Source organism: Bos javanicus, chromosome X (assembly GCF_032452875.1).
Source record: "Bos javanicus breed banteng chromosome X, ARS-OSU_banteng_1.0, whole genome shotgun sequence".
Taxonomy (NCBI): Eukaryota; Metazoa; Chordata; class Mammalia; order Artiodactyla; family Bovidae; genus Bos; species Bos javanicus.
The window spans coordinates 67,221,294-67,239,182 of record NC_083897.1 but is presented as its reverse complement, the minus strand read 5'-3'; the positions used below and the strand labels follow the sequence as shown (position 1 = coordinate 67,239,182).

Genomic DNA, 17,889 nt, shown 5'->3' with positions numbered 1-17,889 from the left:
CTCAGGAGACAGGGAAGGTTGTCTGGTACTCCCATCTCTTTGAGAATTTAGCACAATTTGTTGTGACCCACATAGTCAAAGGCTTTACCATAGCCAATGAGGCAGAAGTATATGTTTTTTCTGGAATTCCCTTGGTTTCTCTATGATCTAGCTAATGTTGACAATTTGATCTCTGGTTCCTCTGTCTCTTCAAAACCCAGGCTGCACATCTGCAAATTCTCAATTCATACTGGTGAAGCCTAGCTTGAAGAATTTTGAGCATAACTTTGCTAGTGTGTGAAATGAGCCCAATTATATGGTAGTCTGACCATTCTTTGGCATTGTCCTTCTTTAGGATTGGAATGAAAAGTGACCTTTTCTAGTCCTCTGTCATTGCTGAGTTTTTCAAATTTGCTGACATATTGAATGCAGCATCATCTTTTAGGATTTGAAATAACTCAGCTTGAATTCCATCACCTCCACTAGCTTTGTTCATAATAATGCTTCCTAAGGCCCACTTCACTTTACACTCCAGGATGTCCAGCTCTAGGTGAGTGACCACACCATCGTGGTTATCCAGGTCATTGAGATCTTTTTTTTTTTTTTTTTGTATAGTTATTTTGTGTATTTTTGCCACCTCTTCTTAATCTCTTCTGCTTCTGTTAGATCCTTACTGTTTCTGTCATTTATCATGCCCATCTTTGTATGAAATATTCCATTGATATCTGCAATTTTCTTGAAGAGATCTCTAGTCTTACCCATTTTATTGTTTTCCTCTACTTCTTTGCATTGTTCATTTAAGAAAGCCTTCTTATCTTTCTTAGCCATGCTCTGGAACTCTGAATTCATTTGGGTATATTTTTCCCTTTCTCCCTTGCCTTTTACTTCTCTTCTTTATTCAGCTATTTGTAAAGCCTCCTCAGACAACCACTTTGCCTTCTTGCATTTCTTCTTCTTTGGGATGGTTTTGATTACTGCCTCTTGTACAATGCTATGAACCACCACCCATTGTTTTTCAGGCACTCTATCTACCAGATCTAATCCCTTGAATTTATTTGTCACCTCTACTGTGTAATTATTAAGGATTTTGTTTAGGTCACACCTGAATTGACTAATGTTTTTCCATACTTTCTTCAATATAAGTCTGAATTTTGCTATACAGAGCTGATGATCTGAGCTACAGTCAGATCAAAGTCTTTTTTTTTTTTTTTCTGACTATATAGAGCTTCTCCATCTTTGACTGCAAGGAATGTAATTAATTTGCTTTCAGTCCTGACCATCTGGTGATGTCAAATTTTAGAGCTGTCTTTTTGATTATTGCAAAAGTGTTTACTATAACCAGTGTGTCCTCTGACAATATTCTGTTAGCTTTTGCCCTGCTTCATTTTACATTTACAAGATAATAATTAAATATATACTATATTGGTTCTTAATTTTGGTTTTATTTTCATTTGTTCTCACTACATGATTCCTCTGGATGAATTCATAATATTTATACATTCATAGATACAGAAAAGTTTAGAGAATTATACTTAATATTAACTACTGTTTTTTGTTGGGCTTTGTACAAAGTAAACCTTAAAAATGTATTTTTTCCTCAGAGGAAATATCATTGATTATGCATATGTATAAATTTGGGATCAGATAAGTAAAGAAAATGGAGAAAATCAGAGGAACCCAAGCTGTCACTGGATGTTGAGAGCTAAGAAGTTACCTGGGTAGTTCTGATCACTTTGTGTAGTATTAAAGTAATTCAGATCATGCAAACAATTCTTTTATGTCATGTGCTTTTAATAGGAGATATATATATATATATATATATATATATATATATATATATGTATATCTTTTTAGGATTTGAAATAACTCAGGATATATATATATATATATATATATATATATATATATATCCTGCAAGGAGATCCAACCCGTCCATCCTAAAAGAAACCAGTCCTGAATATTCATTGGGAGGATTGATGCTGAAGCTGAAACTCCAACACTTTGGCCCCCTGATGCTAAGAAGTTACTCATTTGAAAAGACCCTGATGCTGGGAAAGATTGAAGGCGAGAGGAGAAGGGGATGACAGAGGATGAGATGGTTGGATGGCATCACCAACTCAATGGACATGAGTTTGAGTAAACTCTGGGAGTTGATGATGAATAGGGAGGCCTGGTGTGTTGCAGTTCATGAGGTCGCAGAGAGTCAGACAGGATTGAGCGACTGAACTGGATGACTGACTGATACACACACACACACACACACACGCATATGTGCTCAGTTGTCTCCTACTCTTTGTGACCCCATGGACTATAGCCAGGAAGATCCTCTTGAGAAGGGAATGGCCATCCACTCCAATATTCTTGCCTGGAGAATTCCATGGACAGAAGAGCTTGGCGGGCTGCAGTCCATGGGGTCACAAATAGTTGGACATGACTGAGGGACTAACACTTTCACTTTTTCACCTCATATGCTATGTACAGTGCTATGTGATTCCATGTTTGTTTTTCCACTTAAACCTTCCACAAACACTTCTCAGGTAATTCTTCCTATTCTACAATTAGGGCCATTGAAGTTAAGAGATATAACATTCCAAGACACAGATTCAGGCAACTTTGTTGTGTTTTAAGTAGAACAGAAGAAGCATACATTTCAGGAAAGAAAGGAATTAAAATAAGAAAGTGGGGTATCTGGTGATTAACCTTTGAATAACTATTGAAGTTATCCTGAATGATACATTTGTGAACATTTTGTAATTGAGACTTCTAATACAATTTTTAAAGGAAATCACTGCAATACTTTGCAATTTGCAAATATGTGAACTCATTTTAATTGGCACCACAATACCAGGCACAACTGAGTACTCAATAAATGCTTCTGATAAAAGTCACAACGTTAGATGTGAATATTGAAATAGAAGTGAGTAAAACAAACAAGCCATACAACCTAACTCAAAACATAGTTGAGGAAGAGATAATGTGAAACATGAAAGAAAATAGGATATTAACTTGTTTTATTGATAATGTTTAGCCCTCCTTGCTTCCTTGGCTATATCTTATGAATTATTTTATTATTATTTTTTATCATCTATTTACATCATTTTCTAAAAGAATTTGTTCAGCAGATAGTATAAGCTATCATGGCAATAGACACTATCTAAAAATAGGATTGTGCATTTGGTGAAGATTGTTGATCTGAGCATTATTAATGGATACTTACTTCTTTGATAAAACTTCAGAGATTTCCAAAGGAGAAGCAACAGTTTTGATGGTCTTAACGCCAACATTACACAGAAAATTTTTTAAAATGTAAAAATTGCTGTGTTTTTCTCTAGTAATTAAAATTTATTTTAAAGAAAATTCAGTTTTGTAAAATAATTAAATGATTGGACCATAAACAAAGCTGAGCACTGAAGAATTGATGCTTTTGAACTGTGGAGTCAGAGAAGACTCTTGAGAATCCCTTGGGCAGCAAGGAGATCAAACCAATCAATCCTAAAGGAAATCAGTCCTGAATATTCATTGGAAGGACTCATTTTGAAGATGAAACGCCAATACTTTGCCTGATGCAAAGAACTGACTCATTGAAAAAGACTCTGATGCTGGGAAAGATTGAAAGCAGAAAGAGAAGGGGATGACAGAGGATGAGATGGTTGGATGGCATCACTAACTCAATGGACATGAGTTTGAGCAAGCTCTGGGAGTTGGTGATGGACAGGGAGGCCTGGCATGCTGCAGTCCATGGGATCACAAAGAGTCAGACAAGACTGAGCGACTGAACTGAAATGAACTGAATTGATTGGCATAATTTTGAACTGGCTAGATTTACAATAGTGTTTTGATTATGATTTCAAGACTCATCTATTAGAAAAAACTCTTAATTGTTTTCTATTATAAAAATATGATGCCTCAGTGCCTCAGATTTTTTTATTTACTAGCTAAAACAGAAAGATCAGTATATGTTCTCTTCAACGTGTGTGCATACAATTTTCTATGTCTGAGAGAGACACAGAGAGAGGAATGGAGAGAAGAGAGAGTTAATTAATGAATAAAAGAATGTTTTCATGTTTATATCATTGGTACTGTGGTAACATCAAAAGTATAAATATTTCCAGGCCATAAATGGGTACAATTGCAGAGTTATTAGTGATTGTGTCAATATAAATGTCATACCTGTATAATTATCTACATATTCCTCATTACAGAATTTATACAAGGTGACAAATTATAATCCAACACATAGACTGTTCTTGCCAAAATGTCATTGTCATTCAAATGACAGTGTCATTCTAACTTTAACTCATCTTTAATTTTTCATCTTAATCCTAACAAAATATCCAACTTCTGTCTTTCACAAATACAATGAAATAGTACTCAAATATTAATCCATATAACAGCTGATTTCCATACTGAATGGTTGCTTATGTTAAATTCATTCTTGGAAAAGTATTTTGCTTTTACCTGTATAGACTAACTTTTTTTAACTGTTGTTTCCTGATCCTTTGTTACAAATAGATTTCATTATACACTTTTTTTTAGTGCAGTATAAATTGTTCTTCAGAATCTCTAAGTCTGTAGAACAATCTAGTTTATGTGTCTCTAATTTTACACAATTTCTTGAGGCTATGAAAATACATGTTTAAAATTAGGTATCATTTTTAAATTTCTTAAAGTATAAGAAGCAATATTAATCATCTTTAAATGTAGCAAAATTTACTTTTATATAGTTCAGTGGTTTCTCAAACTGTGATCTCCACACCAGGAACATAAAACATCAGCTGGGTACTTAGTAATTCCAGTTGCTAGGGCCTACCCTAAACTTACTGAATCAGAAAATTTGGGAGTTGGAAAAAATTTTTAAAGAACTTCAGGACGTTCCAATGCATGATAAAGTTTACCAACCACTGATGTTAAGGTACTGGATTAATAAGTTGTTCTCCTGTACCTTCCACTGATCTACTTAGATATGTTAACTAAGGGATTAAAAAAAAAAAAAAAAACAGTGATTTTAAAGTTAGCAGGACTGCCAGATCAGAGCAGTAAATTTTTCTTCCTGATTTGTGCCAGATTAAGAAGAGAATTTTCCTCCCTGGTGGATGGAAATGATTGCACATTTCCTGGCAGGGAAGCAAAATGAAAAATCTGCTTTATAGCATCTGCAGTCAGCTAGATGACTGAACCTCCAGTAAGTGTTTAAAAGCAGGGTTATATTAGAACCCTGAGGCTATTTTGCAGATTAAGCCAGGGCAATGAAACATTATCACCTGGAAGGAGCAACTGATTGATGGAAATATGTACTCTCTCCCCCATTTTTCCTAAACACATCTCTTTAAAGCATCAGCTTCCTTCCCACTTTACCTCTATGACCACACCTGCTTCCTGTTTGCCAGTTTCTAATGCAGACTCCTACATATTAGCTTTCCACTCATTTATTGTTCTCCCCTTTGCAGCCCTTTTTCACAGAGGTAACCGGGCTTGTTTTCTGAAGCAGAGACTTGAACATGCCTCTAGTGCTGTTTGATTGTATATTGAAAATTCTTGTCTCTCTTGCAGTTTTTAGATCAAATTCTATTCTTTGTATGAAATTTCTTTCTATTCCAAGTCCTCAGCTTTTTTTCTGTTTCTATGTTCTAGAAAATACAGATGGATTTTTTAAAAATCAGTCATTTTTGCTTTAATACAATAATACATCTCAAAGATAAAAGAAAAGTATGTATATACTATTACTCTTTTTAGTCCTCAAAGGACTAGGATATGCAGACTGGTTCAATAAATATACAGTAGGCATGTTTTGATAACTATATCAACTATTTTTTGAAATTGCAAAATTTCAGTTTGTCATAACATCTATGAAAGTGAAGTCATTCAGTCGTGTCTGACTCTTTGTGACCCCATGCACTGTAGCCTACCAGGATCCGCCTTCCCTGGGATTTTCCAAGCAAGCGTACTGGAGTGGGTTGCCATTTCCTTCTCGAGGGGATCTTCCCGACTCAGGGATTGAACACGGATTCTCTCACTGTAGGCAGACACTTTACCATCTGATCCAAAAGGGAAGTCCATAACATCAGTTCAGTTCAGTCGCTCAGTCGTGTCCGACTCTTTGCGACCCCATGAATCGCAGCACGCCAGGGCTCTCTGTCCATCACCAACTCCCGGAGTTCACTCAAACTCTTCCATCGAGTCAGTGATGTCATCCAGCCATCTCATCTTCTGTCGTCCCCTTCTCTTTCTGCCCGAAATCCCTCCCAGCATCAGAGTCTTTTCCAATGAGTCAACTCTTCACATGAGGTGGCCAAAGTACTGGAGTTTCAGCTTTAACATCATTCCTTCCAAAGAACACATAGGGCTGATCTCCTTTAGAATGGACTGGTTGGATCTCCTTGCAGTCCTAGGGACTCTCAGGAGTCTTCTACAACACCACAGTTAAAAAGTATCAATTCTTCGGTGTTCAGCTTTCTTCATAGTCCAACTCTCACATCCATACATAAACACTGGAAAAACCATAGCTTTGACTAGACGGACCTATGTTGGCAAAGTAATGTCTCTGCTTTTTAATATGCTATCTAGGTTGGTCATAACTTTCCTTCCAAGGAGGAAGCATCTTTTAATATCATGGCTGCAATCACCATCTGCAGTGATTTTGGAGCCCCCGAAATAAAATCTGACACTGTTTCCACTGTTTCCCCATCTATTTCCCATGAAGTGATGGGACCAGATGCCATGATCTTCATTTTCTGAATGTTGAGCTTTAAGCCAACTTTTTCACTCTCCACTTTCACTTTCATCAAGAGGCTTTTTAGTACCTCTTCACTTTCTGCCATAAAGGTGGTGTCATCTGCATATCTGAGGTTATTGATATTTCTCCCGGCAATCTTGATTCCAGCTTGTGCTTCTTCCAGCCCAGCGTTTCTCATAATGTATGCTGCATACAAGTTAAATAAGCAGGATGACAATATGCAGCCTTGATGTACTCTTTTTCCTATTTGGAACCAGTCTGTTGTTCCATGTCCAGTTCTAACTGTTGCTTCCTGACCTGCATACAGATTTCTCAAGATGCAGGTCAGGTGGTCTGGTATTCCCACCTCTTTGAGAATGTTCCACAGTTTATTGTGATCCACACAGTCAAAGGCTTTGGCATAGTCGATAAAGCAGGAATAGATTTTTTTTTCCTAGAAATCTCTTGCTTTTTCGATGATCCAGCAGATGTTGGCAATTTTATCTCTGGTTCCTCTACCTTTTCTAAAACCAGCTTGAACATCCGGAAGTTCATGGTTCACATATTCCTGAAGCCTGGCTTGGAGAGTTTTGAGCATTACTTTACTAGCGTATTAGATGAGTGCAATTGTGCAATAGTTTGAGCATTCTTTGGCATTGCCTTTCTTTGGGATTGGAATGAAAATTGACCTTTTCCAGTCCTGTGGTCACTGCTGAGTTTTCCGAATGTGCTGGCATATTGAGTGCAGCACTTTCACAGCATCATCTTTCAGGATTTGAAATAGCTCACTTGGAACTGCATCACCTCCACTAGCTTTGTTTGTGGTGATGCTTTCTAAGGCCCACTTGACTTCACATTCCAGGATATCTGGCTCTAGGTGAGTTATCACACCATTGTGATTTTCTGGGTCATGAAGATCTTTTTTGTACAATTCTTCTGTGTATTCTTGCCACCTCTTCTTAATCTCTTCTGCTTCTGTTAGGTCCATACCATTTCTGTCCTTTATCGAGCCCATCTTTGCATGAAATGTTCCCTTGGTATCTCTAATTTTCTTGAAGAGATCTCTAGTCTTTCACATTCTGTTGTTTTCCTCTATTTGTTTGCATTGATTGCTGAAGAAGGCTTTCTTATCTCTTCTTGCTATTCTTTGGAACTCTGCATTCAGATGCTTATATCTTTCCTTTTCTCCTGTGCTTTCACTTCTCTTCTTTTCACAGCTATTTGTAAGGCCCCCCAGACATCCATTTTGCTTTTTTGCATTTCTTTTCCATGGGGGTGGTCTTGATCCCTGTCTCCTGTACAATGTCACGATCCTCAGTACATAGTTCATCAGGCACTCTGTCTATCAGATTTAGTCCCTTAAATCTATTTCTCACTTCCACTGTATAAACATAAGGGATTTGATTTAGGTCATACCCGAATGGTCTAGTGGTTTTCCCTACTTTCTTCAATTTAAGTTTGAATTTGACAATAAGGTGTTCATGATCTGAGTCACAGTCAGCTCCTGGTCTTGTTTTTGCTGACTGTATAGAGCTTCTCCATCTTTTGCTGCAAATAATATAATCAATATGATTTCAGTGATAACATCTGTAGACTATAATAATTATTTATTCTATTGGAAAGGCTAAGAGTTGACAAGAAACTCTACTTCAGTCCCCTATTTATTCCTTCCTTTCACCATATATTTGTACAAAAAAAAAAAACTTTTAAAATTATGTATTCATGTACTATATTACCTTTTGAAATAGAAAAAAAAAAAGGGGAATAAATCTGATGATCTGAAGTTTTACCTCACGGTTTAAGATTATTGGTATGTATTCAAAATCATTGCAACTGTTGTAGATACCTGATAGTTAATTAAATACCAGATAGACAGCAATAGGAACATTAAAAACACTAAAAGGTCCCCACTCTCATAGAGAGTATACTGTAATAAAATGAAATGTAGCCACTGCTACCTTATGCATGCTCAGTCATGTCCAACTCTTTGCGACCCCATAGATTGTAGCCCACTAGGTTCCTCTGTCCATGGAATTTTCCTGGCAAGGATACTGGAGTGCATTGCCATTTCCTCTTCCAGAGGATCTTCCTGATCCAGGGATCGAACCCATGTCTCCTACATTGGCAGGCGGATTCATTACAACTCTACTAGCTAGGAATCCTTGAAACATGTAACAAAAATAAAGAATAAATAAGTTATGTTGTATATTAAATGGTGATCAATTTTATAGGAAAAAATCATGTAAAGGGGATGGAAATGGGGTTCAGGCTGCAATGTTAAATCAGATGTTTTGCATAAGTTTCACTAATAAGGTGATATTTGAGCAAAGAACTGAAGTCAGGAACCTGAAATTAAATGTCTAAGAACTCTAAAACATACCATGTAAACTACTGTGTTAGTTCTAAATCACTGACTGTACTTTATTGTCTTATTAAGCATATTAAACTCTCTAGAAGTTTAGTACAGAAAGGGAGATCTAGTTAATTGTTCATTCATTGAGATTTTCCTATATAATTTTGAAACAGTTCTGGTTCTCAACCAGTATTGACATTTGGGCCAGATAATTATTTGGTGGGGATGGAGGAGGGGGCTGGGCATCCCTGGCCTCTACCATTGGATGCAAGTAGCACACACCCCTACCTCCTCAGTTTTGACAGTCATAAATGTCTCCAGCTACTGCCAGCTCTCCTCTGGGCAGGAAAATTGCTCCCAGCTGAGAGCCACTGGTCTTAACATTGGCCTAATTTAGAGTGAAGCCAGAGTCATCCAACTCTGGCTTCCAAAAGAGGATTTATTTCAACATGTCATTTCATGAGGTTTTAGTGGATGCTTAGTTTGTCAAATACATTACTGTAGTCTCCTCTTCCACTCCTGGGAATTTTCAATAAACAATTTATTTAACAAGCATGTATATTGCCTTTACTTTGAATAACTTTACAAATATTACTTTATTAATATTTATAACAACCCTGTAATATAAATATTATTATTATCTTAACTTTACAGATGAGTAAATTGAAGCACAGAAAGATTAAGGAAATTTTCCTGGGGCTAGCAAATCACAGAGCAGTATTGCAAACATAGAAAGTCAAGTTCTAGCATCTTTTACTCTTTGTCACTATGGTCTCAGCTATCTGTTTTAACTTCTAACTATGTTAATATTTATAATTAGCATTTTAAAGGTTCTGATATGTTTTATTTTGATAGATTTAGTAAATAAAAATGAGAACAAAATGCTCAGTAAAATTTAATTTCAGCTAAACAAATCATTATTTAGCATAAGGATGTTCCATAGAATGTTTTGGCATACTTATTAATATAGTAAACAAATAATTTGTTCTTTATTTGAAATTCAAATTTCACTGGGCACCCTGTAATTTATCTGACAGCTCTTGCTTTAAAGAAAACTGTTTAATACTGTTCAAAGAAATTTTTTTCAACACTAGTTTGAGCAAGGAAACTTTTTCTTATCGCAACACTTAATATCCTAGAGAAGTTCCATGGGACTTTCCTCTAAGGGCAGTGGGAACACTTTTCAACTAGAGTCAATAGATTAGTTTGAGTACTTACTCCAGACCACAGTGATCTCTCATTCTTTGAACTCAGAGGGGCACTTAATCTATGCCACATGATTTCACACATAATTGTACACTTCTATAATTGTACACTTCTATAACTTGTTGACTTTTTTCCAAAATAATGTGTCAGCTTCTTAATGAAAGGGACTGAGTATCATACTTCCTCCAAATCCTTCACTAAATACAATATTTATTATCAGCATACTATTTTATCTGAAAGATGATTTATTTCTAATTAATAATTTATAAAGGGAGTCTGTTTTTCCAAATTGCTAATCTAAGCATCTAGAGCAATACAGGGCCATAATTGGTTTAAAAGTATTTTGCCTCACTGTCTCAGGCTGGTGACCCTTCATTCCTTTGCTACTAACTTTCAGTTTTCATTTATCAGCATTTTTTTTTTTTGATTCCCTAAAGAAATGTAACAATTTGGGGATCAAGTTTTTCTTTTCAAATTTGATGATGGCAACACTTGAGTCATTGTTCAACTCAGACCATGAACACTTCCTCATATTCATGCAGGTCAGATCATTTCACAACAGTTGGTCATTTTGTTATTGTTATTGTTCCTCATTTTGGAAGAGGGAAGCAGGTGTCTTGCTTGTGCCAAATGTAATACTAGTGACACCAACAAAACAGAATCCCCTGGGCTAGATCTATTTAGGGGAAAGCTCTGAAATAATGAAATTTAATTTATTTGTTAAAGAATGAAAACTGATGACCTGGTAGGTGGCTGCATTTTTCCACTGCTAAGTGATTCAGCTGTGTTCAATTTCTATTCCTGTACCACAATCCTCAAAGCCCAGAGGAAAGAAGAAACACTTAACCCCATGAAAAATGGAAAAACACTAGAGTCAAGCAGAAAGTCTCCAGCATCCTTGACTTTAATTTTTAGAACGATTTTTCCATCCTGAGTACTTACCATATGTTTATATGTTTTTCTATAAATAAACTTCTTGTAAACTTTTATATTTATTCATCTGGGCCCTAAAAGTAAGATATTAAAATTAACAGCTTGTTCTCTAAATGGATTTACAAGTGCTATTGCAAAGTATGGCAGGTTTAACCAACATGTTCAATAAAAGTAGTCTCCAATTTGCTTCAATAAATTCAGGCATTGCTCCTATCCTCAACTAGATAGCAGTTCTATCTTTATCTTTTTGTTTATGCCATTGCATCATATGTTTTGCTAAATATTTTAATACATGTATCTTGAACACTAGACTTTTAAATAAAATTTCTCCATCAAAACACTTTCTCCCTGGATTAAAAAGAGATTCTCTTATTTCACTAACAGTATATATTTCTAGTACTTGCCACATTTAATTTCATTGCCAATAAGGATTTTCCAATCCTACCTAATAAAATCCTACATAAAAGTACATCTATTCAAACTCTGAGGAAAATGTAAGTGCTACTCAGATCATTCATTTTTGTAGCCTGTGACTTAAATTAAAAAAAAATGATGAATGGTTTGACAGTTTTCACTTATATACACCGAAATATAATACACTTCAACTAGTTTTTGGCTATTATGGACCTTAAAATGCAATATGACCTTGGTCAGGAAAAGCGTGTTTGGTTTGCACAGAAACTTAATCATGAGAAGTCATAAATAGAATCCTTCTTCTTTATTGCCCTTTTCTAGGACTAGGAAATATATTTCTTGTGGGACAGATAGAATATGAACAATGGGCCAAATAGAGTCCAGGGTTATCTCATCCATGTGAAAACGGCTGCTGAAAATCGATATGATCTCTGCTCTACTGTCATCTCAGTTCCCACCCTCTGTGTCCTATTTGTCTTTTAGTAGAAGCTTAGATCTGTGTGCTGTCTCTGTGTGTCTCTCTTGGGCCAGATTATCAAAATGAATCATTGCCTGCATACCTCTTATATTTCTATTTATTTTCCTGGTGTTGACTAGGTCTGATGAAATATGATTCTTTTGCATTTGATCCTCATTGCAGCAAGTAGCACCTAATTCAGCTGTGTCTGTCTCTTTAAAGAAGAGTAATACAGTTTTGAAACTTCAATCTACTGTACAGCAACATTACAAACCATAGTCCATGCAACCTGTCTTCTTAGTCAATAGTAATTTTCCTTTCAGACAATTTAATGGAATTTCATTAATCTCCAAATAGAAGATTTCTAGAGATTTTAATGTAGTTTTAATTTTGTTTTATGCATACTTAATTTACTGCTTTCCTTTTCAGATTTTTGTTAATAGAATACCCCTCTGATTCTGACCACTGAGGTTACATGTGTGTGTAGAGTAAGACATGACAAATAATCCATATTTTTAAGAATTCTGCCTTGATACAAAATATTTATTCAGGAGAAACATTATGTTATATATGAATCATCAGGAAGTCAACATTCTAACTTTGTAGTGGTTCATTTTGCAAAAATAAATCTTCTATGAGCCTACATAAATTCATCTTGAAGATTTATAAACACCAATATAAATATGTTGAAACTCCCTAATTACTGTTAATATTGATAGATCATTGTGAAGTCATTCTATCTATCCACTTAATTCATTCATAGGCAGAAGACAAAATGCTAGCTAAATCAAGACTTCGATAAATAAAGCATAATATTGCTTCATTAGTTGTTGAGAAATGAGCCTTTTGAGACATTACAGCTGCTACATAAGACATTTTTTATAAATTAGATTTTTAATGAGATATTTCCAATGTTCAAACCTTGTAGTTGAAATAGTTCACAGAATCTGTGTTCATTCTCTCTGGAATACTTTGCCTCTTCTAAAGCTACTACTGACAAAGAAGGAAGAAAGAAAGGACGGAGAGAAGGAAGGAAGAAAGAAAAGTTCTGTAAGAGGTTAGGGTTAATTTATAAGCAAATTCTATAAAACACATGCATCAAGCATTTAGGTTCAAGATATTATTCGTTAGTTTTACTAAAAACCATTTCCTGGGAATATGTTCCTTTTAAAATATTTTATTTATTTTAATTGGAAGATAATTATTTTAAAATATTGTGGTGGTTTTTGCCATACATTGACATGAATCAGCCACATATGTCCCCCCCATTCTGAACCTCTGTCTCACTTCCGTCCCCACCCCATCCCTCTGGATTGTCCCAGTGCAACGGCTTTGAGTGTGCTGTTTCACACATCAAAATTGGACTGGTCATGTATTTCACATCTGGTAATATACACATTTCAATATCATTCTCTCAAATCATCCCACCTTCGCCTTCTCCCACAGAGTCCAAAAGACTGTTCTTTACATCTGTGTCTCTTTTGCTGTCTCACATATAGGGTCATCATTACCATCTTTCTAAATTCCATATATATGTGTTAATATACTGTATTGATGTTTCTCTGACTTACTTCACTCTGTATAATAGGCTCCAGTTTCATCCACCTCATTAGAACTGACTCAAATGCATTCTTTTTTTATAGCTGAGTCACATTCCATTGTGTATATGTACAACTTCCTTATCCATTCGCCTGCCAATGGACATCTAGGTTGGTTCCATGTCCTAGCTATTGTAAACAGTGCTGCGACGAACATTGGGGTACATGTGTCTCTTTCAATTCTGGTTTCCTTGGTATGTATGCCCAGCAGTGGGATTGCTGGCAGTTCTGTTTCCAGTTCTTTAAGGAATATCCACGCTGTTCTCCATAATGGCTGTACCGGCTTACATTCCCACCAACAGTGTAAGAGGCTTCCTTTTTCTACACATCCTCTCCAGCATTTATATTTTGTAGCCTTTTTGATGGCAGCCATTCTGACCGGCATGAGATAGTGCCTCACTGTAGTTTTGATTTGCATTTCTCTGATAATTAGTGGCAATGGGCATCTTTTCTCTATGTCTTCTTTGGAGAAATGTCTGTTTAGTTCTTTGGCCTACTTTTTGTTTGGGTCATTTATTTTTCTTGTATTAAGCTGCTTGTATATTTTTGAGATTAATGTTCTGTCAGTTATTTTATTCACTATTATTTTCTCCCATTCTGAAAACTGCCTTTTCACCTTGCTTATAGTTTCCTTCATTGTGCAAAAACTTTTAAGTTTAATTAGGTCCCATTTGTTTATTTTTGTTTTTATTTCCATTACTCTGAGAGATGGGTCACAGAGGATCTTGCTGTGATTTATGTCAGAGAGTGTTCTGCCTATGTTTTCCTCTAAGAGTTTTATAGTTTCTGGTCTTACATTTAGAGATCTAATCCATTTTGAGTTTATTTCTGTGTATGGTGTTACAAAATATTCTAGTTTCACTCTTTTACAAGTGGTTGACCAATTTTCCCAGCACCACTTGTTAAAAGAGTTTGTCTTTCCTCCATTGTACATTTTTTCCTCCTTTGTGTTTGATAAGGTGTTCATAGGTGCATGGATTTATCTCTGGGCTTTCTATTTTGTTCCATTGATCTATATTTCTGTCTTTGCACCAGTGCTATAGAGATGTTCCTTATAGTTTGCTGTGCAAAAAGGAAATTCACAGTTTATTTTATCCATATTATTGAATTCTTTAAAACCAATATTCAAATGCCCTGTAACATTTTGGATTCAAATAATGTGAAACTTTATTCTCTAAAATAATTGTTTGCATTTTTATCTCTATAGGCTTTAGAAAATTAGAAATTGTATAGGTGATCTACATAAGAGTACTTTATTCAGAGATAATGCTATCCCATTAAGTAATCCCACAGAAGTTCCCACAATTGTATGCCACAGGTTTCCACACAGCAAACCATGATGACTGTGAAATCAATGGGATTCAAGACTCTGGACACTAAGTATTATAGGCTGCTTGGGCAATTGAAAAATGAAGTCTATGACAAATCCATATTCCTATCCTTACAAGGACCAGAACCAATAGGTAGAGTTTTGTTTTCAAACCATGTGAAAATTCTAGATTTCTAGTCTAGATTCAAGTCTAGTTTTTTTAATATTTTTTAATAAGTCTCAATATATATAGGGTCACTGAAATTTTTTATGACCAGAGAGATGCATATTTTCAAATTTTGCATGTGCTGAGTTACTGAAATAAGGAAACTGTGGTGAATAGAATAATTTTGTTTGAGGTGCTGTGATTCAATTCACTGTACACTGCTATAGAAGCCATTTAACAATATCAGACTTTGATTACTTTCCATGATTACCTCTGTAGAAGTTTGCTTTTACATATGTCAAAAAATCTCCAATTCCTAATTGCAGAGAAAATTTTGCTATCTGGTTCACACATCTCACACAAAAGATTTTCAACCAGAATTCAAGTAGATAGTCAATTAGTTAGCTTCTCAAAGTAACAGGAGACTCCTTTTGTAATTAGATGTATCTGTGCCAAACCTGAAATATTTTATTAGACAAAAATTCTATTTCTGTCTCTTCATATCAAGCTTTAAAGGAATCTCATTAAAGTCATGAGTGTGTAGAAGTTAATATACAAATAAAAGGAGAGAAAATATACATTTTGTGGCTTTACACCATAGGTTATTATTTTTTTCATAAGAAATAGTCTTCAAAGTAAGAGGTAACACTGGAAAACAGTCCAGATCCTAAACTAGTGAATGATTAAACACAAAGTAATATATCCATGAAATAGAAAACTTTTCAGCAATAAAAAGGAAAAAAAAATCCACTGATACATGCCACAACATAGGTAAACCTCAAAAAATATATGCTAAGCAAAAGACAGACAAAAAGACCATTTACTGTATGATTCTATTTATGTAAACACCTAGTAAAGGCAATCCTATAGAGACAAAAATTAAATTAGTAGTTTTAGGGACTTGAAGTGGGAAAGGAGATTAATATAAATGGGCATAAGGATTATTTTGGGGGTGAATGAGGTATTCTGAAATAGAGTTTTGGTAATGGATGTACAATGTAAAAATTAGTGATGCATACATTCAAAAGGTGAATTTTATTATATGTAAATTATATTCCAATAAATGTGTTAAAACATGGAGGTAGATGGATATAGACATAGATATATATATACATTTAAAGAGAAACATATAAAGCAATTTATGTTTTACTAAGAAATGATTGGATTATTTAACTTATAGATAGTAATGAAGATATCTTAAATTTGTTTTTAAAAACTTTATGCCAGTTAGCAGTAAATGTTGCTTCATTTCACAGATTCTTTACTGAAACATTTATTTTTGAGAAGTTAGAGTCAGGTGCAAAATAGGTGTGGCTTCCAATTATGAGTTTTCCATCAGTTAGCTTTAGAAACAAAATCTTTATAGATGCTATTAGAGGTGAAGGAAACATAGTAAAGATTTTGAGCTATTAGTTTATGAACCTTCTGATATTAGTTTTGTTTTTTGCAGAAGAGGTACCTGTTCAAATTCCAATGATGAAGTCACCCTTGGACAAGATCCAACTGACTCCTGGGCAGGCACTGCCTCCTGGATTTCCTGGACCATTCATTTTTGCTGATAGTCTGTCCTCTGTGGAGACTCTGTTGACCAACATTCAGGTCAACAATATTTCTATAAACAAAATAAATGTAATACAAGACATTAGCACCTACATCAATTATTTCACATTTGAGAAATTAAAACAGATAAGATGAACCGTATGTCATTTCCTGTACTTTGACAGGGTTTACTGAAAGTGGCTTTGGATAATGCTCGCATTCAAGAGAAGCAGATTCAACAAGAAAAAAGGGAACTGCAAATGGAGCTCTGTAGAGAGAGAGAAATTAGAGAAAACCTTGAAAGACAACTGGCAGTTGAGCTTCAAAGCAGAAGTAAGTTTAACAAACTCAGTGTAACTGAAAAAGTTAACATTGTGTTGGAAATATTTTCCATAGTAATAGAAATATTCTCAGATATAGCCTGGAACTGCTGAAAAGGGCACAATCATGATAAAATCAAATCCCATACCCACCAGGTAGATGACCCACAAACTGGAGAACAATAATACCAAAGAAGTTCTCCCAATGTTGTGAAGATTCTGAACCCCATGTCAGGATTACCAGCCTGGGGGTCTACAAAGGGACTGATAGTCCATAGGGAATCAAGCTTTGCAGGCCAGAGGGATTTGATTATAGGACTTCCACAGGACTGACATAAAAAGAGACTCTAGTCTTGGGGAGCACAAACAAAATCTTACACACACCAAGAACCAGAGGAAAGGAGCAGTGAGCCCACAGGTTGTTGTTCAGTCACTCTCATGTTCAACTCTTTACAACCCCATGAAATGCAGCACACCAGGCTTCCCTGTCCCTTACCATCTCCTGGAATTTGCCAAAGTTCATGTCCATTGAATCAGTGATGCCATCCAACCATCTCATCCTTTGCCACCCTCTTCTCCTCCTGCCTTCAAATTTTCCCAGTATCAGGGTCTTTTCCAATGAGTCGACTCTTTCCCTCGGGTGGCCAAATTATTGGAGATTCAGCATCAGTCCTTCCAAAGAGTATTCAGGGTTGATTTCCTTTAAGATTGACTGGTTTGATCACCTTGCTTTACAAAGGACTCTCAAAAGTCATCTACAGCACCACAGTTTGAAAACATCAATTCTTCGGCATTCTGCCTTCTTTATTGTCCAGCTCTCATATCCATACATGACTATTGGAAAGACCATAAACATGACTATATAGATCTTTGTTGGCAAAATGACACACTGTCTAGCTTTTT

At 35.5% G+C, this 17,889-nt stretch overlaps 1 protein-coding gene across 1 annotated transcript in view; it reads left to right on the top strand.

Moving 5' to 3' along the window:
• LOC133243087 (dachshund homolog 2-like) overlaps positions 1 to 17,158 on the top strand; it is a 298,941-nt gene extending 281,783 nt beyond the window's left edge. Inside the window, exons 8-9 of the mRNA XM_061409548.1 lie at positions 16,581 to 16,756; positions 16,852 to 17,158. Coding sequence (XP_061265532.1) covers positions 16,581 to 16,756; positions 16,852 to 17,100 — 425 coding nt within the window. The 3' untranslated portion in view covers positions 17,101 to 17,158. The remainder of the gene's footprint in view (positions 1 to 16,580; positions 16,757 to 16,851) is intronic.
• The last annotated feature ends 731 nt before the right edge of the window (positions 17,159 to 17,889 follow it).